This window comes from Aquila chrysaetos, chromosome 4, assembly GCF_900496995.4.
Source record: "Aquila chrysaetos chrysaetos chromosome 4, bAquChr1.4, whole genome shotgun sequence".
Taxonomy (NCBI): domain Eukaryota; kingdom Metazoa; phylum Chordata; class Aves; order Accipitriformes; family Accipitridae; genus Aquila; species Aquila chrysaetos.
The window spans coordinates 47,652,995-47,679,646 of NC_044007.1; the positions used below are offsets into that span (position 1 = coordinate 47,652,995).

General features: G+C 33.8%; 1 protein-coding gene across 4 annotated transcripts in view; it reads left to right on the top strand.

Moving 5' to 3' along the window:
• The first annotated feature begins 272 nt into the window (after positions 1 to 272).
• Positions 273 to 26,652, top strand: part of CCDC178 (coiled-coil domain containing 178) — a 183,130-nt gene continuing 156,750 nt past the window's right edge. For all 4 annotated transcript variants that reach the window (XR_003923168.1, XR_003923167.1, XR_003923169.1 and 1 more), the window contains exons 1-7: positions 273 to 359; positions 5,990 to 6,060; positions 10,740 to 10,774; positions 13,345 to 13,439; positions 14,805 to 15,005; positions 17,896 to 18,116; positions 20,133 to 20,275. Coding sequence is in view for 1 of the 4 variants with exons in the window: in XM_030012769.1 (XP_029868629.1) it covers positions 6,046 to 6,060; positions 10,740 to 10,774; positions 13,345 to 13,439; positions 14,805 to 15,005; positions 17,896 to 18,116; positions 20,133 to 20,275 (710 nt within the window). In the remaining 3 variants the exon portion in view is untranslated. The remainder of the gene's footprint in view (positions 360 to 5,989; positions 6,061 to 10,739; positions 10,775 to 13,344; positions 13,440 to 14,804; positions 15,006 to 17,895; positions 18,117 to 20,132; positions 20,276 to 26,652) is intronic.

The following is a 26,652-nucleotide window of genomic DNA, read 5'->3' on the forward strand; positions in this document are numbered from 1 at the left end:
GGGAATACTAAAGGAAGTTGGGTTGGTCAGGCTCAGTGACACTGAGGGGAGCTGGGCTTCTGTGAGGGAATGTTGCACAAAAATCCATGGAAAACCAGACTTTACTGATTCTAATCATCACAGGAATACTGTAGAATGTTTTTAGCATTTTTTCTCTGTTCTTTGCAACATCGGTGAGACCACCACTTAATAAATAGCTATTATTTCAAATAATAATGTGGTCTTTCATTCATCCGTTATTCCTGTTTTATCTTCATTTTTTTGGAGAGCTTGCTATATCCTTCAAAATTTGGGTGGATCAGTTCCACAAGTCATTAAGACCTTAACCCATTCATGCCAGGAAGGTCTGAGGAGATAAGGTAAGTCGAAAATGATATTGTTGGTACTTCAAGCTAGAAGCACGATACTCTGTGCTAAACAAATTCTTGGACTTTTACTTTGCATTTCTTTGTTGCAGTGTATTGGCTGATTACAGATTTTTGTGCAATGTATGTGACAGCTTAAGAAAAGTCTTCAAGTTTCCAAGACTTAAAGATTTCAAGTAGAGATGATCTCTTTGTGTTGTTTTTAACTAGGATTTATTTGTCTGTTTACCTGTTCTTTATTATGAAACTCTGAAATTCTGTTTGTTTGTATTTCTGAATATTAAAATTAAAGGTACTGATGGTAATGAACTCGGTAAGTATAAGGTAGCTCTGAAACAACCGGATCAGAACTAAATTGTTGAGCAAACAAAGCTAGAGAAGGGAAGTGATGAAAGAATTCTAGTGTTGAAGTAAAACTGTAGAAAGTCAACTGTCCTACAGCTCATCTGACCTGTGGGATTGTGGGTTTGTTTTGGCGTTGGGATTTTTTTGAGACAAGTTTAAGATTCATTCTGGAAGCTGATAAGGAAATGGAGAGGAGTTTGTAGCTAATTCACAGGCTGGTTGAATTGAGTTAATTTGTTCCTGCTGAATGCGTGTTTTTTAATGCTGCTGAGAAAATTATGCTGTTGTAAGACTGAATGTTAGCATATCTAGAGCATTTTTTCCTTTTCTACTATTTCTTGAAACTAAAGAAACAAGTAAATTTATCCTTATTCAATGTGAACCTCATTGCAAGTGAAAAAACAAAGTAAGTTTGTCACAGGCTGTTGGGGGCGTTTATTTTTGCTGAAGTTTCTTTAGCCATTTCTGGATGTTTGACTAATAATATATTTATTATTCTAAACTACTATTTTGAATTTAATGACAACAACAGAACTGGCTTAATTATCAATAATTAAAAAGATAACTTAAACAGTACTTAACTAAATGGTTTAATAGAATGCAAGAAAATATACTCTAATTATAAAAGAGAAGTGAATGAGTGAATTAAACAAGAATGTGTTGTGTTATGTATATAAATACTTGATCTAATTTTTTGTTTCTTCATTACTGTTTTTAAAAAATGGAGTTCAAAAGTGTCTTCATTTCTAATGTTCAGTATAAGACATGTGATTTGTACGAACATATGCAGCAATTATGCCAAAACTAAATTTCTTCAGTTCTGTGGTTACTATGGTAACCAATATTCACTGTATTTCATTTAGACATATACAACAGAATGGAATATAGTAGGTTTAAGATTTAATAATCTTTGCAAAAAAATTGTGCTATAGTACATGATATTTTAATTATGTGTAAGGGGACATCAAATAACTAACATGCTTAGTAGCAAGAACATTGGTAGTAATCATCTTTAAACCATATTTGGGTGATTCTTGTGGTAATAGAATTTTGGGTGCTCATTTCTAAAAATTGAATTGAATTAGTTTTTTGCTTGAGCAGGGAGATTGTTCCTACTACTGTCAGGTCTCTTTGACCTCTGAGGAGTAAGGAATAGAATAGTAATTCTCCTATTGTTTTGTTTCTGGCCTTGGAATGTGTGAGGAGGGACACTGAAATAGTAGATTAGGTAGCACCTTTAGTCAGAGATAGTTATGTTTTATGTGAACCCATGTCGCAGAATGTGAGCAGCTCTTAAGGTATTTATTTCCTCAGTACTACTTGGTAGAAGTACAATTCCTCTTTTCTGATTAATGTCAGAAAGGTGGAACTCAAGAATATATATAGAAAGACAAGGTGTATCATTCATGACCATGACACAGAATACCTAGATTTAATTCCCTTACCTATTAGAGATTTCCAGTGTCCTTGTTTTTCATGATATTGAATTGTCTGTGGACTTGTTTTTTTGTGTGTTTAGCGTTCTTATTTGTACTAAGGTCTGTTGAAAAAGAATAGGGATTAAGTTTATTTGAGTTGCAGACTATCTAGCTGAAATGTACCACAAGAATAGTGGAATACTGGATAAAATCAAATTGATTTTGATACGGAACTAATTCAGGTATTTATATGATAGTAGTAAGATCTCAGCTATAATATTTTTAGTTTTCGATGCCATTAGAAGTTTGTGAAAGTACATTATTTGATCTTAATTCCCTTCTTAAAGCTTTAAGTGGCTGGTATAATGGACTAGTTCTTGGGATCTTGTTCCTGTGAAAGGAATAAAATAAAAGAAAGAACCTACAGAATTTTTCCTGTCTTTTGTTGCTTTTAATAATATTCTAATCTTTTTATTAGAGTTGGTGGTTATAGCCAGCCTATAAAATTCTACATGAAGCCTTGTTTTCAGGTGTGTGACCTATCACTATAACAGATTTTAATGCTTCAAACTGCTATTTAAACAACACTGTGTACTATTTTGAAACACCTGCACTAATTGTAGTTTGCGGGAATATTTTCAGGGACATTATCTCTTTCTGTGTATTCTGAAGTAAACCTGGGCTGCATTTCAGTGGTTAAAAGGATTCACTGCATCACTTGAGGACAGGCAGAAATTGTGCAAGAAATTCTAGGACCCTAAAACCAAATGGTAAAATGCTGTATTTGCAGAAAGTTAACACTTGGAGGTCAGGAAATGATAGAATATATGAAGATGATTCATGGAATGTTAGTTCCTCTTAACTATGACTTAGTTTATAATTTTTATTTATGCTGACTGCGTTGTGGGGAAGAAGGAAAAATTCCAACACAAATGGCATAGTCACAGTGAAGCAGGAATCAATGAGAACATTTTAAACAAAATTCTTCTGTGATTTGACCGTATCTATTGTGCTTATGAAGTAGATAATCTCAATTTGCACATAGTTTACTTAATAGTGAATTAGAGTTTTAGTGAAGAGGTAAGTATGGGAGTTGATAAATTAAATGTTCTTATAGAATAAGCTTTTTATGAAGCATATTTATTAATATCCCAAGACTCTGCCTGGGGAATGGCATTTATGATGAGAAATAGTTATACTAGCTTATGTTATGTGAATAGAAATTCTAGCATCTGGATTCTGATCGCTTTAACTGAAAAAATTTTATCAAAGATTTTGCTTTTAACAAAAATTTTATTAGTTCCTCATCTTTCTATTTGAGATGTTGGTATTAGAAATTTAACAAACTATTTCTGTTATAGTAAAGTACCAAGAAAGTAATTAAAGTGTTGTGTGTGTTTACTTTAGCTGTAATAATATTTAATATTATATACAATATTCATATATTCTTATAAATATATATATGTATCTGATGAAAGATTCACAATGGTTTTTTTCCTCCTTCTTTATGGAGTAGCATACAATGACTTTTAAAACGTATACTGTAGTAATATGACTAATGTAGTGGTTATCTTTGTCAGAGTGAGAAAGTTAGTTTGAATTCTGTAAAACAGTTTGTGCAGAATAACACTTCCTGAATGTCAGAGGTATATAGTACAGAATCGTGAGTGCAAACTCACTGGATTTGGCTTATTTTTTCTGTATAGGACAATATGAAAGAAATTTTTTAATTTGTATTTTGATAGCTACAGCTGTGAACATACATAATGCAAAATTTATATATATTGAGGCTAAGATTTTCAAGAGATACTAAATGAACTATGTACTGACTAATTTTTTTTCTAAGCCTCAGATTGAAATGATACTTTTTGTCATCAACTGTTGTTTTTTCCAATATTTTTTTTTTTCAGTGTGTTGTTATGTACAGTGGAATGCGTCTTTATGTTGTGTATCTGATTCCCTATCAGGCAAGTGATGTTCTCACCTTTTTCATAACATATGCTCACAGATAATATCAGATAATAGTCTGTTCATACCTTGTTCTGGACATATTACTGGCTATATAAGCAACAACAAATTGAAACTGTTTCTTAAGCTTTTCTTCTGGATTTCATCCTTTTCTATGTAGTATTTTTCTCGTCTTTCCTCCTTTCTCTAGAGCTATTCTGTCTGTCAATGCTTATTTTCTTTGACTTACTAAGAGTTTCAGATTCTTTTATACTCCTTGTTGGAGCTAATATGGTCCATCTGGTCTGACTGTCAGGATGAGCCTGTTAGGAGAGTAGAATTTTGCTTTGCAGAGTCCAAGAAGCTGACATCCTGTCACAGATACAGTTAAAAATTCCTGCTTGCCAAATCGGCATATTTCTTTGAACAACACTGAATCCTGCTGTTGGAAATAATTGTTTCATAAAATTAAAAAAGCCACCAAACTTGAAATAAAATAGGTATTAATGTGCAAATGATGTGCAAGAGTGGCTCGTATAATACATTTTCCATGCATTCCCTGAGGAGAGTTGCATAGTTGAAAATTCGGTGACGTGAAACTTTGTTATATGTATTATGAACTTCATTTAATTTAAAAAAAATGTTTTCCATAGCTTTAGTTTGAAAGGTCTTGTTGGTATTGTTCAGAGTTTCCATGTCAATTAGTTTGTTACAGTAACAGGACAATAATGCTGTCTGCATTGCAGTGCATGGAAGTTCATGTAGAAGATCAGCCGTGGATTCGGCATTTCTTTTGGCAAGCTTAGTGCACTTATATTCTTCTAACATTTCTTTGGAACAGACTTGAGTTTGAGTTTGGTGGATCAATAAACTGAGGTGTGGAGAGTGTGAAGAGCATATTTTGGTCTTGCTCTTTGTTTTCTCTGACTGTCCATCCAGTTGGACTCTTAGGCAACTGTTTTCCATTTCAGAGAGTTTGAAATAAACATACCTCTATTTTTTAATAGTGCTACTTATAAGAATATGGAATGCTAAAATCTATAATCTATGCAGTATTTGTTTCCAGTATTTCATAATGATGAAGAATGTAATATAGGTGTTGGGGTTTTTTTTCTTTTTTACTAGTCAGTTTTTGTAGGTTGATAGTAGTTGGAAACCACAATTTACTGTGGACTTCTAATATTGCAATTGCACAGTCTAGGAGGTGTCCACTTGGATCTCTGTATGGCAATACAGCTATTTGTCAAATGTATGAATTTTAAGGGTGATAAAATATTTTGGTAAGTTGCTTCAGCTTGATATCCTGAGGCTTAACTACCTAAGTTTTCAACCAGTATTATTTTTCTGAATTATGTAAATTATAAATAAATAATGTTGGTTTTGTTTATTGTGGTAAATCTGAGTTACAAGTTTATATGCAAATAAGTAGATTATTTTCCTCTCTTATGTGTCTCCTGTCCATTGAGACAACAATGTTTCAGACTACAGGTTTATGGACCTCTCTTCCATTGATAGTTTCTTAATTAAAATTAATCTCATAGGTTATCCATTTTGTTTTTCACATTTTTCCAGTTAGTGTTGGTTACCATTGTCATGATAGGATCCAAAATAACCTGTATAATTTAAAAAGCCAGGTCACATATGTTGAAATTTGGTTGTCTTTTTTTATTTATTTGCTTTTTAACTGTAATTTCATTACTTAAATAGGACCCATTGTGTGATTTGTAATGACATCAACTCTTTAGCTGCTGCTTTTTCCTTAGTAGGAAAAGTGAAAATGGCTTTACTAACCTTTAAAAATACTGAAGATATATCACTGATGGAATACATTTTTTTGCTGATGAAAAGAAGAGTTTTTAAAATGTGTATATGTATGTATATATGTATGTGTTTTATTATTTTTCTATTCATTAGGCTACCAGCAATAATGTTTGAAACACAGTCATTTTCCTGTTCTTCTAAGGACAGTAATGAGCCATCCCAAGGTACGTCAGATACGTCTTCTATTATACAGTTTTCAAATAGTTTAATGAAGGGCTTAAATTTAAGACATAAGAAATTATTTTTTATTTGTAATATTATATAACACTAGTCCTCTTTCTTGGTTCTTACCTCTGACGCTGCTTGAAAAACTTTCATACAGATGATGCATTTGTAGACTTCAAGTGTCAGTAATTGACATACTGGTGTCAGTCCATCCTCTAATGATAGTTCAGTTTTCTATCTGAAAACAAAATTGTCTGTATTTCACTTGTAATTTAAATTTAATTTTCAGATTTTAAGAAAATGTAAATAATTCCACTTTCTCACTGAGTTATATTTCTAGCTTGCTTTTACAAAGGGTTTAAAAGACTTGCATGTAAAAATGTTTGCATTTACCAAGGAAGACCAAAGCAGTAAGAGAGTAATCTTTTTTTATTAAAGCTGTTCAAAATGTCAATTTTTTTTTTAAATGGCTGTATTGTTATTTGCATTAGTGATGTAAAGAAAATAAACATAATTTTTACAACAACATTAATGGTAATTTAGTAAAATGTAAGAATAATAACAGTAGAAGCAACTAAGTGAAATTAAAGTCATGTTGGTCTCAAAATCTGAACTTTTGTGTTGTGCTTCAGAGTACAAGAAAGATGCAAAGTCTATATATGCTTTCTTAGGATTGTGCTGTGTAGGCATCCTGTGAAAGTTTCTGGCTCTAGAAACAGACAGAGCAAGATCCTATGAAATAGGTTTTGATATCCATTTTAGTGGGCTGTCTTTTCAAATAAAATCCTGCAAATCATCTTTTCCATTCCAGTAAGGACGTTTATGATAAAGTTAAGTTAAAAGAGCCTTATATAACATACAGACTTTTAATATTTTAGGCTGACACTTTAAGACACTGAGATTATTCTTTAAATAAAAGCAAAGCAACAAATCCACAGACTGTATATGAAGGTTGTCTAGTTCTATTTTACAATTTAATCCCTGTTATTTTTATTGTTATTTTTGGTTCATCTCCAAGGCACATTAAAGCATTGTATCCCCCTGAACATAATTAGGTTAATGTTTCATGTTTGTAGGACAGCTTCTTAGACTTTTTAATAGCTCTACTGCTAGGTTTCAGTGTTTTGTTCTGGTTCCTGACACCTTTCATTAGTGACCTCTGCAGTCAGATTCCCATTCTGTGTATTAATTAAATAGTTAACATTCAATAGTGTGCCAAAGTATCGTTTATTTATGTGGTTATAAGGCTAACAGATTTTAAAGAAAACATAATTGTGAAGTCCACATGTTCTCGTAAAACAGTTCATTTATGTCATGTAGCTTTAAATTCCCAGCACGGGAACTACTTCATCCCTTCATAAGGTTGAAGCAAACATTTGCTGGAACTAAGTATTGTATACATAATAGTAGTCAAACTTGCTTCTAAGGCCCTGTGACCTTTTCTGTTTTGCTCCGGGTATTTCTATAGTAGCTGCCACCTTTGCCTTTTTGGGTTCTGATACTATTTTCTCTGTTTGGACAAAATCCTTGCTGAGGACTAGTGTAAAATCATCAAACTTGATTCATTTGGGATTAATTATGTAAAATTAGTTATAGCAAATTATATTTTGACCCTAGCCCCCTTTATCATATCTCATCTCTTTGAAATTATTCCTTCATATTCTTCAAGCATTTTTTAATCTCCCTCCTTGTATTTGAGATGATTGTATTAAAAAGGAATAACATTTTGTGCAAAAAGTGTGCATAGTAATTGATGTAGCTGTTCCATTTTCTTAGTCAATTTCAAGACCAAAGCTTAAGAAGTTCTGAATTAAAGAGAGAAAATCAGGTATGAGAAAATCTGGTATCAGCCCACACGTGAAGTTTAGCAGCCTTCTGTATTCTCTTTCTCCAGATAAAAACGAGTGGATCACCACAAGGCAACGTAGCTGTGCTTTTGTAAATACTCCATTACCGTGTATTAACAAAGCTATTCATCACATTCAAGAGTTAGAATTAAAGATAGAGAAATGCTTTCAACAGGTACATTTATGGTTGAAAATGGCCAAGTGCTTTTTATAGGAACAAGTATATTTTATATAGGATTACTATGTTGGTTTTTATAAAAATTTAACTTCATGTCATATGTACTCTCCAAAATACTGCCCAGGAGGTTCATTTACTAGTCATGATGTGTTTTTCATTTCTTTAACAGTTTTGGCAAATCAGACTATCTTATTAAAATCCATATACCACAATATCATAATGTAATATAAATATATCATAAAGATTAGTAAATTGTATATGACAATTCAGATGCACACAGAGTCAAGTTGCTTGAATGATATTGTCTACAAAACAGTTTTTTATACTAATCTTGAGTAGATAGTCAAATTGAGCTGTGTGCCATTTTCTGCCATTAATAGTAAGCAATGTTTTTTTCCTGAACAGTACTTAACAATTCCTTGATTAAAAAGTTTCTTTACTCTCATATTGAGAGACATGAATTTGAAAATGTTATGGTTTTTATCTCTAGCAGTATGTGATGTTTTCCTACCCTATGTAGATTTTGTGTGAATAGAAACAAGAATAAAGGGAAGCTAAAAAAATGGGTAGGTAGATGAAGAAAGAATGAAATATATACCATTTTAAAGTATAGTAAAATCTTCCCATTAACTTCTTTGAGAACATGATTGGTATCATTTAAATAATTCACTTTTACTGGAGAAGTGTTTTCCACATCTTAATAAATTTTGCATATGTCTACACTGCAGTAAGAAGATCTGATTGCTGCTTGCACAGACAAGTTATATTTAAATAATTTATCTCCAATACCGACAATAATGTTGTCATAGTAGCACATCAGGAAAACTATCTTAGATTAGTGTTCTGCAAATGCTGTTTGTCGTGGTTTAACCCCAGCCAGCAGCTAAGCACCACGCAGCTGCTCACTCACTTCCCCCCACACCCAGTGGGATGGGGGAGAAAATAGGGAAAAGAAGTAAAACTCATGGGTTGAGACAAGAATGGTTTAATAGAACAGAAAAGAAGAAACTAATAATGATAATGATAACACTAATAAAATGACAACAGCTATAATAAAAGGATTGGAATGTACAAGTGATGCGCAGTGCAATTGCTCACCACCCACCGATCGACACCCAGTTAGTCCCTGAGCGGCGATCCCCCTGCCCCCACTCCCCCCAGTTCCTATACTAGATGGGACGTCCCATGGTATGGAATACCCCGTTGGCCACTTTGGGTCAGGTGCCCTGGCTGTGTCCTGTGCCAACTTCTTGTGCCCCTCCAGCTTTCTGGCTGGCTGGGCATGAGAAGCTGAAAAATCCTTGACTTTAGACTAAACATTACTTAGTAACAACTGAAAACATCCGTGTTATTAGCATTCTTCTCATACTGAACTCAAAACCATAGCACTATACCAGCTAATAGGAAGACAATTAACCCTATCCCAGCTGAAACCAGGACACTGTTAAATACTCTGCACGGAGATTTCTGCAACTGCAGTATAGATACTAGAAGAATCCGAGGTGCATGATCTACAGTCATATCTTGATTTACAGTATAGACATTAATTTGATAGGAAATTTTATATTGCCTCATTCACCTTTATTTAAAATAATGTGAGAACAGTGAAATTATTTTAATGTCATAATTTTTTCATCAATATACATGAATTAGATGGATAAGCATTGACATGTGCAGATGTTTATTCATTTTAATGTTAGCTTAAATTGTTTCTGTAAGTCTTGTGCATATTTTCCACATCTCTTCTAAATTCTTGTTAATATACAGAGATTCAAAATAGTCTGAGGCCTTTAGACGGTGACATCATTATAACTATGAGTTAAGAGGAGAAAAGGTGGGGTTGCTATAATATGAGTATTTCATTAATGCTTTTAAAAATCAAAATTAGGCATATGTACTGAAATGACTATACTACAAATACAGGGAGTTTGGATTTTACTTGTCTGTATATGAATTTATTTACACCTCTGCTAGTAAGTTAAATATTACCAGCAATGTGTCCAGTTGACATGGAAAACCTCATATCCATACTGTTAAATTCTTACCCTCCAAATCAGGATAGACATTATGCACGCTGCTTTTGAGGAATGGTCCCTGACCCTTTCCTGAACTGTGCTTGGAAATGGTTTGGGAATGGTTTGGGAATATGTTAATTTCCCTTACCGCAGATTGTACCAGTAAGATTTAGTAACAGTTTAATGGTATAGGTGATCAAGTATCTGGGCCCAAAAAACTTCCCTGACAGTGTTTAATTTACTGTTGTAGACATAGCCCTAATGAAGAAAAAGCACATGAAGTTCAGACAGAATCTCTGCTGTAATTTTGAGATTTAAAACAAAGTACAGAAGTTAAGAGTGAAACTACAATTAACAATATTAAGGGATATTTAAAAAACATTCTACAAAATTTAATAATGCATAACATGTATGTACAAAAACTGGGTTTTATTACCAACAGTTTGGAGATGCATAGTTTTTAGGACTTCGAAAACTTTGTAATTATTTTAAAATGTTAAAAAGCATTCATCTGTATGTACACTAATTAGATCCTCTTATGATACAAAATTCACTGGCCTATTATGCTTTTTGTTAGGAAACAGAAAAAGTGTATAACATCTGAGATGTATAATGGAGTTTATGTTTTGCTTTTGCAGTATGGTTATGTGTTTAAGGAGGAGAAGATACCACGGTAAGAATCATACATACAAACTCATACAAAATAATGCATTTGTTTTAATGACAGGTAATTATTTGATGAGATGTTAGTCTGGCTATAAAGTCTGCTCTGTGAACTGTAGAGTTTACCAAGTTCTTCTGTAACGTAGAATGCATCTAAAATAAGCATTCTTAGTGTCAGCAGGATCTATTTACTTCAGCAGACCAAAAGTGTTTATGGAGAATTTCTCATATCTTTCCTACTCACTGTTTAATTTTCAAACATTCAAATTATCGCAGGTCTCGGAATCAACCTAAGTGATGAATTTCTGTTGGTAACAGTTGTTCAGTTATTGATACTTCTGAAATTGTGCCAATTCTACTAATTAACTCCGGTGCCTAAATATGAGTAAGGGTACTTTTTAAGCTCTTGTTTCTTTAAGTTTTGGGTTGGAACATGATGTATAAGCATTTTGAATGTTTCTGCATACTTACTCTGATCTTTGTGATGTTCTCTAAATACTATGTACAATTTTCTGAATTTGCATAGAGGGTCAAATTTACTTTCATTTCAGCTTGGCTAGACACAGGGAGACAAGTAATTAAAAAAGGGAGGGGGAAAAAAGTTTGAATGAAACAGCCATTTCTTCATCACATGCTGTAATGAAATGGGGAAAAAAACCCAAGATTTTTTTCATTTTTTTTCTTTCCTGGTTTTCCTATACTTCATACTGTTAAGATTCTTATTAAATGCATCATATTTGTGTTTTCAGTGTAGTTTGCCAGCTACTTATGTTTAGTTCAAAAAACTTTTGTGTGTTTGAGTGACAAAATTTCCTTGAATCACACTGTAGTGTTTGCAACTATGTATCTTTAAAGTTAGAGAGCAAGAGAGGATGCTTGTTAAAATCAAAACGGAACATAATTCCTAAATTAAAAATGACAAGTTGAAGATTTGTTTTTTCTAGATATGTTTGTGCTGGAGATATCTAGAATATATACAGAGTTGTTAAAGGTTATACATTTAAAATGTAGCTTTAAAATGTAAATTTAAAATGTAATTTTAAATCTTAAAACTCATGCATGCATGTTTTTTCCAAATTTTACATATTGGCTGCATGTATTTTGAAATACACTAAAGAACTCAGAGTTTTCCCAAGCCTAGGGTACGATACGATACAATACAATACAACACAACCCAAGTATATGTCAAAACCAAGTAGTCAGAAAGTACACAAAATAAGTCTGAATGTGGGACTGTAAATTGTATTATTCGTGATGCAGGCTACTTTATGATGTAGTTCTAGTTACAAAGATTAAAAGAGGGGTTTGAAGAGGAGAATGTATCTCATGCACTGAGCTTGTTGTCCTGGCTGTTTTGCTCAACAAACCCTGTATTTCCCTGTGTATTTTTACTTCATGTCAGATACATCTATTGAGTTATTTTGTGTTTGCCTACTTATCCAGCTCCTATTTATCAAACTCTTGTTTCTGTATCTAATTTGATATCTCTTCCATCACCAGGTCCCAGTTTTTCTGTTCCATGCCTTACTATTTTCCATTACTGCACAGAATTTTTTTTCTATTCCCTGTACTTTAGATGTATTTTCCATAGATCTAGGAAGGCTTCAATAATACTTCTTTACATCTGTTTTTGGCATAGGCTTTTTGTCTGTTATTTTGTCGTGGAAAAGGAACTTTTTTGTGGAGTTCTTTCAAATATATACATTCACATTATACATGTATGTGTGATGTAGCACTGTGACTGCAGATTTCATTTCATCTTAGCTGCATATGAAGGACCTTAAATGCTTAAAGAGCATTTAAGCCACACATGTGGGCATAAGCGGGTGGTGGTTATCCTTCCTCCCCTTGTTCTCAACTCCAGTAGGCTGATGAGCCTCTTAAGTTCACATGAGTTCTTCTTTGACTACTTGTGTTACTTCTTTCCCCCTCTCACTTGGAGGTTAAATTTGTCCTCATCTCATTTTAATGAAGCCCTCCTCATCTCTGCTTTTGAGTCTCCCAGATTTCAAAAGCTTGTCTGTTGGAAACTGATTAGCCTTATGCCTTGATCTTTTTTCCTTCGTATCTTAAAAAAATTTTTTCTTCGTTGTTGACCCTCAAATGATGACTTCCCTTAAACTGATAAAACTGAAACTTCATCTGACCTGCAGTGGCAATGTATCTGTGTCTGCACAGATACAGCACTCAATGGTTCTGTTGCGTAGAAGAGTCTGGAAAGTATAGCATATATTGCTCCCGTATGTTCAGAATTTGTAAAGAGTAACAGCTTTCTACAACAGTTTCTCTTTGACATATCCTTGGGTATGATGACAAAAATTGAAGATCTATGTAAGTACATTATGAAAAGAAATTGGTTTCTTGTATTTCTGTAAAGAAATACGAGAAAAGCATTTATATGGGAATTGCACAATTAATAGTTTTTCTGTATGACTTTCAATTATTCCATTTAACTAGACAGCATTTAAATGTGTAAGATTCGAGAAAGAAAATTTTGACTTAGTGAAAGTAATATTTACTTAACAATACTAATATAAATTCAGTCTAAAATTTTTAAGTGACAGTGGCTTTTATCTACAGGGTAACAAAACACGTCAGTCCTGAATCTATTGAAGATACCTGGTTATCACTATCCACTAAGTTGGATTTTAAGGAAGCTGATGTATCTTGTGAAGGTAAAAATATTTCATAATACTCAGTCTGAGTGGTAAAAGTTACTTACCCTTATTTAATATATACTTTGCATTTGTAATAATAGTTGCTCGTTGCCTGCTCTATGTCTTATGTAAATGATGTGAGTATCCTTTGAAATCTGTGTGTATCATCTGTCAAGCTGAAAGACACATACATTTTAAATGTTATATTAAGTACTATTAAATCATCCTGTTTGCAAGAAGATAATTTACATTTCTGTATTTAGATTCATACTGTATTTTAACCTATCTAGGATTTGAAGCAGCTAAGCTAGTTATATTGGTTGTTGGAAATTCTAGATTTTTTTTTTTTTTTTTTTCATTTAGTTTCTGTAAACAAATAACTGCATTGCTGTTACAGGGTATTCATAACATACTCCCAACGTAGAGTTCTGTTTTTTACAGTTTGCATCTTTACTCAGATTACACATTTTTAAATTAAGTTTTAAGTATTAAAAGAGATTGTGTGCAATTTCTTTTTAAGGCAATGTGCAACCTTTTAAGTACTGCTAGCCTGAGGCAATCCTGTCTGCAGTAAATTGTGTGATAAAATTTCTGTTGATGGCAGCGAAGCCAAAATTTCACTCCAGATTTTAAGTATTTGTCCTTCTTTTCAATGCTTGCAGTTTTTAATCAAAATAATTTAGGGAGTTATTGACTGGAACCAAAATGGGAATGTCTTGGACTCTGTAACTTACATAATTCCCGTTTTTTATAGATCAGGACAATGGATGATGACCTCAAAGAATCTTTTATCAAAACAAATAACTGAGACATATTTGATAGCCAGATTTCACAGAATGAAATAATGATGTGTGTATCACAAGTAAAACAGTGCTGTTGAGATATTGCACTGAATATTCTTAGAACTCCAAAGACTTTAATGAAGTCATTGATACTTACTTAGGAAAATAAAATGAAATAAGTATTCTTTAAAAAATTGTGATAATCTGGAACGTGTACTGTTATTTGGATGATTCTTACCCAAGCAATGAGGCAAAGATGCAAAGTTTGTACCATCTATATTAATACATTTTTGTTGCACTCTGCATTGGAAATAAGCTGGAGGAAAATGCTATTGAACATGAAAGTTTTGTTTGTAACCACTTGTGCTTACCTTGATGATGTGAAGAGGCTACCTTTATATTGAGAAAGAAGCTGGAATAAAAAGTGTATGTTTAAGCCTTCATAAGAAATAATTATAATGTATTTTTAAAGACAGAAATGTAACCAGTTGTGCTTACTGTGATACATGTGAACAGGCTAACTTTGTGTTGAGAATGAAGCTCAAATAAAGAGCATATGATTAAGCTTTCATAAGAAGTATTTTTTAATGTATTTTTAAAGACAGCAAGACATTAACCTTGAAGCAGGAAACAGAAGCTTTGCTATTGGAAGTTACTGAGCTAATTAAGCGGCTGGAGGCTGATCGTGAGGAGGCAGAAAAAGCTTTGGAGTTGGAGAAACAGCGAAGGAAAAAGCTTGGCATGAAAATTGATTGTATGTCACTTTGGAGGCTTCAGCAGCTCCCTGCAGCCGTGCAAAAAGGTATTGGTATTGAAACTAAGAATAGTTGTTATTTTTCGGTCAGTTCATTACCAAGAATAAGAATTATGATAAGACTATAGTTGTGTTTACTGTAACAGGAGCACAATATTTGCTCTTCTGAATTTGGTGTGCTTGAATATATATCTGGAAAAAAATATGGAAAGTACTATGGAATGTTCAGCATTGTTTGAGAAATAGCATAAGAATAGACAAGACACTCTTAAGATGATAATAAATACTCAGTTTGGGGCAAGGAGTGAGAGGCTGAAACAGAATTATAAAATAATGCATTGAGTTAAACCACAGATTAAACCACAAATAAAAAAAAAATTGTTTGGAGAAAAATTAAAATGTGATAAACTTGAACAGTGTACTTACACCTTTAGTAGGAATTGTTTGACATAACCATTTATAGGTCTCCTTGAAATCCCAGACTCTAAGCACATTTACTATTATCTTTTGTGATGAACTGGCATCTATAGAATGAAAGGAAAAAAACCCCAAAACAGCTACTTGCAGCTCTTTGCTGTTTGTCTTCTGACTCATGGTCAGAAGCAGGTACCGTCTGAATCCAAACTTATAGAAAAGTTCCGTAATTTGTAACAGTAGGCTCCTGGATGTAAAATCACAGTTGGTACTCTAGTGCATATTCTGGTGCACATTATCCTGAGATCTTTGACAAATACCTCACAATCCAGAGTGTGGTGACAGTGCAAGAGTCTTCCATAACTGTTTACTGATGGGTAAGCACTGAGTGAAAATCAGTGTATAATGGAGGCAAGCCTGGAGTTGTTTGTCCCAAATGCTTCTTTTTCCACTCCCTCTTCCCCCCCACTCCCCCCCCCCCAAGGTAAAATCTCAAATAGCGCACATCCCTAACAATATATGAGAAAAATGCATGTTTGTTTGTTTATTTTAGCCAATGGCTAACTCCTGACTTGCAAACTAGCAACCTGCGTTAAGGTGTTACCACTTAGCAGAGATTGCTTTCTTTAAAAGCAATTGCCTCTGAAGGACAACTTATGATGCCCTGAAAACAGAGGAGGAGACTGAATAAAGAATCAGAATTAAAATTCATTGATAGGTTAGAAACTGCTTTCAGGAGAAAATCCTGTGGCAACTGAAAGGTCAATTTTACAGAAGTAAAGAACTGCAAGAGGAGAAGGTTGATAATATAATCTTCATTCTTTAGCACAGTAGTTCAGGATTTGAGCTGCAGAGATATTACTTTTTACTTTTTTATGTATGTACTTACAGCGATGCAGCTGTAAATAATTTTTGTGTTGCTATACATTCCTATTGCTTTTACTTTACTGTTTAGCATTCTCTATAAATATCAAAAGTTTGGAATAGTGGAATATAATTAACACATTTTCAATTCTGTTAATATATGCAATGGTACAGTATTTAAAAAAAAAAAAAAAGGCAAAATAAACCAGCATGAAGTTTGGCTGTGAATATTAACCAACTCTTCTTCCTTGATTAATCAGTGGGCTATGTCAGGATGACATTGTGTCCTTGGAGTAAATTTGTAATTTTCAGGATTATAACTTTTCATAGTATTATCTATAAGACAAAAATTATGCTGAAATGGAATTGAGGATAAAGGAAAATATCCTCAGGGATGTTATAATTATCCCTAATCTAAGTATTAGAAACCCAGGAGATTCTTAATTAAGAGTTTGCATGACCCATTCAGAGTAGACACTGAATCCTGTTATTTCTTCAGACTTCCCTTGATTTCCATTATTGGTAGCTCCTGCTGCATCTGTGTCCTGTAGCACACTCAGGTAATTGCAGTGACATAACCTATCTTCAGAAATTACCTTCTCTGAAGTATAACAAAAATGTAATGTAAAACACATTCATTTTAATGTTAGGTATCACTTTGCATGATGTAGAAAAGCCACTTACTCATACAATATCTCTAAGTTTTAGTAGCAATGAATAATTTTGTAAATTTGTGATTTATGTCTTGTTAACACAGCAAAATTTATCAGCTGTTAAGGGATTGCATTGAATATTCCACAACTACTTCTCAGAGCTAGAGAGCCTTTTTTTCTCAGTAAAATGTGCTTCTCTGTCTCAAATTTATGGCAAAGTTTACTGCTCTTGAGACTTTTTCTGATTTTTTTCTTATCTCATAATCTTACTTTTCTTTCCCTAGTTTCATACCAATAATTTCTCCATATAGAGCATCAGCTGCTGCAGGACACCATCTCTAATAAGCTTTTTTTTTTCCAAGCAAAATAAAATATATGTTGTCATTCAGCAACCAGTGGTCTAGTCACATATTTTCTTGTAAAGACCCATAGGAAATTTATGCCAAAGTCAGAAAAGTAAATACAGCAAACTGAATTAAGACTGATGTACTTCTGTGTGGCAACATGAATATGTTTTGTTTGTTGAGTTTAAGTTTGTATCTTTAGTTTAGCTTTCTTGAAGCCACATTTAGTTCAGGAAGTGTCCCTGAACTGAAAATAGTTGGCATATTAAGAGGATGTGGGATTTATACTTGCCCTGTTCTTCCTCTGCATCCACATACGTCTGTTGCTGGAGACTAGGAAGCTTAGTAGAGCTGTTCTTGTGTTACAGTAGCCTCCTCTAGATATGCCTTAAGGCTAGATGTTTTAATATCCTTCACAAAAACAAAACCACCCCTCACTTTGAAGATTTGCTTGAATTATGTTTAAAAACAGTTCCACTGCTAATGCAGTATTTGGTGATGTCTTTTGTAACCAATGTCCTCTTTTGGCCTTCAGAGCAGTTTACGGCAAAATTTTGCAAGTCTTAGACTTAGTATTATGACAACATACTTCCCAATCTCACTAGGTATTCATGGCGTCACTCAGTTACTCACATTTTGTGATGCTAATTATCTTTTTAACAGAATATGAAACGTGTGTTCAAGATACCTTGGAGCTACAGTGGCATTTTGATTGTAAAAGCCATCAGCTGCGACAGGTACAAAACCAAATACTTAAGATAGAAACAGTCAACAGAAAGATTCAGGAGGATATAGACTTCATGAAGAAACACAGCCCTCTGCTGGAAGAAAAGCTGAATCTAGAGGGTGAAGCTGTGAAGGATGTGTTACTGGCTTATGAAAAGGTAAGTACAAACAATATGAAGATGTTTCTTTTAGAACCTTTCCACTACATAGGTGCATACCCTTTTAGAGAACAGCAGTCTTTTGGAAATACCGAAGTCTGGTTTAAATTTTGTACACAAAGACTGTGAATTGTATGCCCATACTGCTAAATACAGGCACTCAGTGCAGACAGAATCCAGGAAGGATAATGCTGTTGGCCTTTAGTAAATGTCTCTTAACCATATATGGAATGTAATTCTAACTTTTAAAGTTGATTTCATGTGGGATTTTTCATGGGAAAAGTAGAAGGTACATATCTGATATTTGCATAGATTCTTCTCAGATTTCTCACAGGCGTCAATGTTTGTTCCAGGATATGGAGATGTTAGAAGCTGTCAAAAAAATGTTTGTAAGTTTTAATTATTTTTAAATGCTGATGTACATTTTTCCTAGTTTATTTGTTGATAGTATTTATTGACAATAATATTGATAATAATTTATTATTTGTTGATAATAAATGCCTGATGTGGATAATGTCAGGCTGAATAATCAAAGTGTAGTGAAGTTGTAGGTAGCTTAAAATTTATGTCTAAAAAGGGAAGGATACTGTGTTACTTCAAGTACAGATTTTAGTACTAATTATTATGTTTTCTATGTATTTTCTATAGTAACTTTTAAATACAAATCTAGAGATTAATCTCTTTTTCAAGGTACTTACAGTCTAAAAATGGTCTTTTGTTTGTAGGTGATTCTTAATAAATATTGCTTATTTTAATTTGTTTTCTTTTGAACTTCTCATATTTTGAGGTCTCAACAGTCATGTCAAAATACTTCTAAAATTAAAATGTTATTTGCCTATTACACAAATAATACGCTAATTATGATGAATTAGTTCTGACCTATGAAATAGCTCACAGTTCTATCAGTGTTATATAGATATGTTCAAAATACTGGCTAATTAAAAATCAAGATGGTTATTTTGGTTTTTATTTTGTATCCTTTTTTCTTGTTAATGTCTTAGAATATATTGTATGCAGTTAAAATACTGAGGTGTACTAAAATACAACTTGGAAAGCAGATTTAAAATATTTTTTTCCTGAAGACTTTTAAAGAAATACTTCTTTTTAGAGTTTTTTTTTTTAATTTCTTTCCAAAAAGTGACACTACATATCATAAGGAGATAGATTTGGTGTTACTGTAACTTACTCATATATTTCATTTCAACAATAAAATTTCTAATTGTCAAATAAATTATTTATAACTTTTATTATGCTCTAATTTATATGCTGTTTGCTACTTAGGTTTGTTTTTTCCTCCATAAAAAAGCAGCTGACACTTAAGTTTCTTTGCAATTAAAACAATATTTAATTTTGAATCTCTGCCTTTTAATATCCAGAGAACTAGTTTGAGCAGCAAAGTGCTAGATTATAATAAAGATTTTATATAATGTTATTTGTTTGTATTTGTAATATTTTAAAAAGCAGAGACAACAGACATGCGTATCTCTATTGGAGAGTTATTAGGAACTGAGTGTCCCAATACTATTGATACCATTGAAAATTGTGTTCATTGTCTGTGTTGTCTCAGGCCTCTCTTTTACATAGGTGACTTCTGGGCTTGCTCATCCTCTAGGAGATGTTTAAGTAATGATTTTGTCAGTTTACTGAGTGAAACCTCAGTGGCTTCTTTCGACATTATTTCTTTCTTTCTGCTCCAGAGGTCACTATCTTCCCATGTTAGTAGCCACCTTTTCACAGTAACTTCAAAGTTTTGTAACAGAATGAAATCCCTCTTGCTAACCTTTCTTTATGTTATGCAATTTTACAACACATTCTGTTGTCTTTCACTAGGATTGTATCTATTGCAGACCATGCAGAATTTGTCGTTAAGTTGTATGACATCACAAAGTGCTACTTCAACTTTAAATTTCAATTTTTTTAACTGCAAAGAATCAGAATATCTTGAAATTTTTTATTTTAAACATTATGTATGATTTTTGTATAACATCTTTCAGAAAACGTGTTTTATTTTCTTAGACATCAAAAATATATAGTGATGTTCGTTGCGAACTCATGGAAATCCAAAGGACAATTAAAAGAATTGATGAAGAATCGGAAAAGAAGATACAATCTATGTATGAGAAAATTGAATATGCTGAGATGCTATCGAGTCAATACAAGTAAGAGCTATTCAATATGCTATTATAATGTCCTGTTAGTTTTAATAGTGACAATGAAACTATAGAAAATTTGCTTTTAGAAATAATGTTAATTTTTTTTAAAATGAAAATTAGTAGAATTATACATAAAAGAAGTGTTTGCCTTGTTGTCTTAGCTTACATTAGCAGAATAAGGAAGGAATGATACCCAGAAATATACCCAAATGGAAAGTTCCATGAATCGACTCCTAAAGCATGCTGTTTTTACCTTATATTACTTACTTATGAATTTTTAATCCCTTTGACAGAACTTTTTGCTACCATTCTTATTGACTGCACAAATTACTTGCATTGAACATCAGCACTTAACATAGTACCATAGTTATGTTATAATTATAACTTAATTTTGAAGTTGCATATTAACGAGAACAATTCTAGCCAACAACACATACTTTTGAACTTGTCAAAACACCATGTATTTCTTTTTTTTAGCAACCGAACAAAATTACTATAACTTTATTGGATTGCAAGGTAGCTTCTGTATGGCAATGACTTATGTTGCAGTTTCCTCACTGTAACCTCTTGTCAGGTTATTAACCCTTGAATTATCAAGTATACCTATAGTAGTGCTAGAACACCACTAATGGCCAGTCACTGACAAGTAATCTCTCCTTTCTGTTGCTGAACATAACTGACAAAGAGTCAGCACCAAGAATAACTATGCCAAAGAACAAGAATACCAAGTACTTTCATATTTGGTAGGAGGTTGCACTTTGCTGCATATGCCTATGGCTAGTTGCCAGGTTTTATTTGGCAAAGCAACAAGTGACAGTGGCTCTTTTTCACTTGAGGTGAGGAAAGCTTACAGGCATAACTGAAAGACGTCAGTAAACTTCTGAGATAATCTTACTGGCAGTAGCAGATGTTTCTGTACTGCAGCCATGTGACAGCAACTGTTCTTCAAATATCAGGTATTTCAAAAACTGTGCATAGTAATTATGGAGTATATACGTTTTGTAGTAAGTCATCAAATTTGGTCCATCCTATTGATTCAGAACTACCTAGGTTCACTAGTAATTTATATGGTAGTTCCATAATTCAAGTTGTGCTGTGCATGCGCTATTTTGGTATTCCAGAGAGTTGATGTTAGAAAGTGCCTGATGTACAGTAGTGGCTGAAAACCTGTCCTGCTCACTGATGCTTCATTCAAGGCAGCAAGACTAATGCTAATGATTGAGATGTACATGCAAAGTCATGTCCTTGGTAACCTTGTTTCAGTAGATGTTAATTTCCCATCCAGCAAAACCATTGCCAGGGACTGTCCCATCTAACTCCCATTCCCTGTTTCTTTTCAAGGATCATTCTTATGAGAATTCACTATAGAGTTGGCCTCATTAGTTTACCTGAGAGCAGTAAAGGAGCAACTACAGAGCTGAAGAGAAGTTTCTAGTTACAGAATTTCCTAATTTCTAAAGAAATGAGGGCTTTAGAAGGGTGTCTGTTATCTAAAGAGCCATGTATCATCTCAGGTTTGTGCCATATCTCTTCTACAATCAGTCTCTTCAAAATTAAGACACTGAGGTTCTCTTACTGTAAGATGTCTGTTTCCATACACCGATCCATTCAGGTCGCAGGAACTACTGCAAACAGAAAATACTCCCTGATCATTTGTAGAGGAGGATTATGTTTATTGAACTAACAGTGGAATTTAGACTTCATAAAGTTCCTGGAAGTAGCGTTAGGTCCCTCAAAAGAGATGGGCCATCTGTGTCTGCTACATAACTGAGTGATTATAGAATGCTGTGACAGTCTTTCCCCATGCTTCCAAATATGACTATGAACTACAAGGCTACTCTTCACACCAGCACAGATATATGTAAGAGCTGTTATTTACTTCTGCTCAGTGAAAGCCTATTTGCCAAAGATGATTCTCGTCTGTACATATTTAAGAATCTTATGCCACTTGTCAACCCATCTTTGTCAAGAAAACATCAAACTCTAGAAATTGTTACAAGCAGAAATAAACTTTGTGATTTTGCATGTTTACAGGCCAGCAGCACACTGCCAGATTTTCTAAAAAGACAGAAAGTAAGCAGTTACAAATAGCTTATTTTAGTGGTTTAACCCCAGTAGGCAGCTGAGCCCTACACAGCTGCTTGCTCACTCCCCCTGAGCAGGATGGGGTGGAGAATCAGAAAGGTAAAAGTGAGAAAACTCATGGGTTGAGATAAGGACAGTTTAACAGCTAGAGCAAAAGCCATGCACGCAAGCAAAGCAAAACAAGGAATTCATTCACTACTTCTTATCGGCAGGCAGGTGTTCAGCCATCTCCAGAAAAGCAGAGCTCCATCACACGTAACCATTACTTGGGAAGACAAACGCCATCACTCCGAATGAACGACCCCTTCCTCCTTCCTCCCTGCAGCTTTTTTACGCTTAGTCTGACGTCATACGGTCTGGAATACCCTTTTGGCCAGTTGGGGTCAGCTGTCCCAGCTGCGTCCCCTCCCAACCCCTTGTGCCCCCCCCAGCCTCCTCGCTGGTGGGGTGGGGTGAGAAGCAGAAAAGGCCTTGACCCTGTGTCAGCACTGCTCAGCAGGAACGAAAACATCCCTGAGTGATCAATGCTGTTTTCAGCACAAATCCAAAACATTGCCCCATACTAGCTACTACGAAGAAAATTAACTGTATCCCAGCCAAACCCACTATACTTATGCACAAGCCCATTGTAATTCCTGCATTCTGTCAGTGAAATATCTTTTGTAGGCTTGTCTACCATGAAGGCCAAAACCAAATCCTCAAATAACTGAGTAGTTGTGAGAGCTTAGGGTACAGTGAGTGACTTTTTTATTTAATGTACCTAATAGGAAGAATTGTTATACTTTTTAACCTATATGTAAACTGTTCCAGTAATATATGATAGAATAAAACAAGGCACACAGTAGAATTTGGGAGTAAGGTATTTTGGTCCCTTTTGTGAAGGGACCCACTCTCAGAGGGACATAAAGAAGAGTTCATAGCTGCTGTAGCTGTTTTCTGTTGGTTTTAGATTTTCTTTTCTTTTTTCAAGAAATAATTGTAATTAAGAAGTGTGATTGTTTTGCTTACCATTTATGATGCTCAGTAGGCCATGGTAAGAGCTGCACCTGACTAAAATAATGGGGGGTTTCCAGTTTCTTTAGATTATAATATCTTGGCAAATTTATTTCAAAAACTGATTAGTGCTCAGGAACTTGAAACACCTTTTTCGGTCCCACAGAAGGAGTACTTACTGCCTGCCTCAGAATCTTACAAGTTGTTGAACCTGCAGCACGAAGTAACACTGCCTATTGCAAAACAGAGCACTCTTACAGTGTATTTTGGAGTAGGTATCAACCTCAGGAAATCATTACTTTGGCTAATATGACTGGTGCTTTTGATGGCTGCTATCCAGGGAGATCTGTGCTTGCCAGTCATCTAGAGCAGAAACCTTACTGACACATTCTTGAAGAAAGGAAGGTTATTTAGATGCAATAATCCTGTTTCTTTAAGATACCATATCACTGTGGATCTCTTTGCCATTGGCACTAAACTGCAGAATTAAAGAAGGATCATAGCTCTTCCTGTAATATGTTTATACTTTAATATGGGAGCAGGAGGCATCCTGGGTAACAAGCATTTACTCAGAGACGACATTGCTGCTTGAGAAGTTCCAGTCTTGCACTCATAAAGTGCCTGTGCACTTGTAATGAGATCCAAACTGTCTATGTCTCAGTAAGGATGAGTCAGTGTAGGATAAAAAAATGTATTTTTCCATAAGATGGATAGCTTAGAAATACTAGAGAAATAAGTGTCTCTGACTTGTTTCTTTTCTCAGGATGTCTTTTTTCCTTTTTTGATTCTAACCTTTACAGTGAATTTCTTTGTCTTGTTTTTATTGAGTTCAGGATAATTTTGATACTATATTAGAGGTATTTATGCTAATTATATTTTATTACCTCTAAGATTAAAAAGATTCACAGTCAACATGTTTATGTTTAGTTAAGCTTTAGTTAACTTAGTTTAGTTAACTTTTTTCATTTCAGAGCCTAGTTTGCAATCTGGAAAGAATATTAGTATATGAAAATTAAAATTGTAGTCAGAAATATAGCTAAACCCCAAGTATTTTATTATACAAAACCTGAGACCAGAATTCTGTAATGCCAACACTAGTCAAAGCTAGAGTGACTTCTGGAAATTACCATGTGATTCTCCAATTAAAGTCACTCCGTGTGTCTAAACAAAGGAAGAAGTGGGTGAAGAGTAGGAGATAATAGTTTTGATGGACGTGAGCCTGTGAATGCAAGCTTCACAATGTTTGGAATTTTAACTGTAGTTTAAATATGTCTGTAGAGATGATCTGATCAAATGCTCATTAGCTCCTCCGTGGGTTCCAGCTGAGAGAAATCGGACAGCATGGACCCTGATTCTGTAACTGGTTAAGTTCATTGCAAACCTCATGTTGATTTTAATTATGGGAAAGATCAGGTCCTGAGTAAGAAGTATTACCAAAAATGTAGTGTGAGTTATTACTACATATTCAGATACTCTGCAAATTAGTTTAGTGTTTCACTGGCCTATTTAGTGTTCTGTCAACTTGTCTGAATTACTAGCTGCTGGCAAGAATTGTGGAGGTGATTTTATCATGTAATACCAGAATAAATAATGTTAAAAGTATGTGATTTAATTTTTTTTTTTTTTTTTTTACTATTCCAGCATATACCTACCATTAAACTTTATTCATTATCAATTCGTGTTTACAAAGTGTGGTCAGCAGCGATTTGTTATTGTCCTGTTGTAGGCAAATTGCTGTAGTTTGGGAGTCTAAGCCTTAAAATGTATACAATGAAAAATATTGTTGTGTATCGTGATCCTTCTTCACTAGCCTATATCCTCCGCGACTTTGGATTTTTACTTTGTTCCTTCTTCTTATCTGTTTTCTAAAGCAACTTCATTATTTTCAATGTGCTTTCAGAAGACTTCTGTATTTTATGACCTTTCCAGTATGTCCTCTGACTCCTTTTTCACTTCTGTGATACACTTTTCTGAAATGGGTTGAAAGGTAATGCAAACAGTATTCCAAATTAAGCCATGTCAATGACTTTAACAGGAACATCTTACTCTCATTTTTTATTCTAATGTTTTTCATCCTATTTCTTACTTAATCTAACACCTTCTTAGCTTCTTTAACTGTGCTAAATGTTGAATAGACTTTCTGAGTGTTTGTGGAAATACATACATGTCTTTCTCAATTTGATACAGTTTATTTAGAATTTTAATGTGTACTTAAGCTCTCTGATCTTATACTTTTGAGTTTGGACACTAAATGGTACATGCTGTTTTGTTCCCCAGTTACTTGAAATTTTTCTTAAGTTTCTTAGTTCTTTTTGGCCTTGCCTGTTGTAATCACATTATATGCAGTCTTTTAATTTCACTACTCCTTGCCCTTTCAGATAATTTGTAAATATATCAAAGCAAGAGATATGGGATTTTGAGATACCATGCTGTTGACCTATTCTTTCAATGAAAATTGATCATTTAATCTTACTTCTGCATTTTTTCATTAGTATTAGAATTTTTCATCTTGCCTTCTGACTACTTCACTTTTGAATAGTCTCTTATGCACGGTTTTGTTCAGTTCCCTTTAGAATTCTGTCATTGTGTCACAGCTGTCAGCATGCTTAGCAGTTGTAGGGCAGTGTGGGCAGTTTTCCCGTTAGGTTTTGGTAGTCTTGGTGGAAATCAAGGCTCTTGAGACTGTTTCATGTGCAAGAAAGAAAGTGTGGTGTTTTCCTGTAACAAGCCTTTGTTCTAAGGTGCATTAAAATTGTTTTACAGGAACTCTTTGTTCTTTTGAAAAAAGTCATAATGTAAGTAAAATCCTCATGATAATGGCAATATGTAACTAATACCAGAAATTCATCATCTATACTGGTAGAAATATACCATGTATGTTTTCTGTTTCACCTAGTTAAGTGATTTCCTATTCATACCACATAACAGTGATATACAAGTTGTTGTGTACCTTGTAACCCGTTTTGTTTGTGTGGATGTGAATTAAACTAAAACTGCTAATGATACCAGTGTTTTTAGGAATATCAGCATTTACAGAAAAAAATGGAGAAGACGACTGTTTTTTCTATCCCTCAGTGAAGAATTTTTTTTTTTTTTTTTGCCTACTCTATCTTTTTTTTTTTTTTTTTCCCAGCCATTTGCTAGACTGGTAATTAAAGTCATACTTACATTACAGAGGAAGTATACCCTTCAGCTGCCATCTGAGGAGGACTAGAATAACATGTGGTATTGATAGGTGTGAGAAAGACAGATTTGTGATGGCACAGACTTGAAAGACTGTTCTACAGTTGATACTCTTTTCTTTA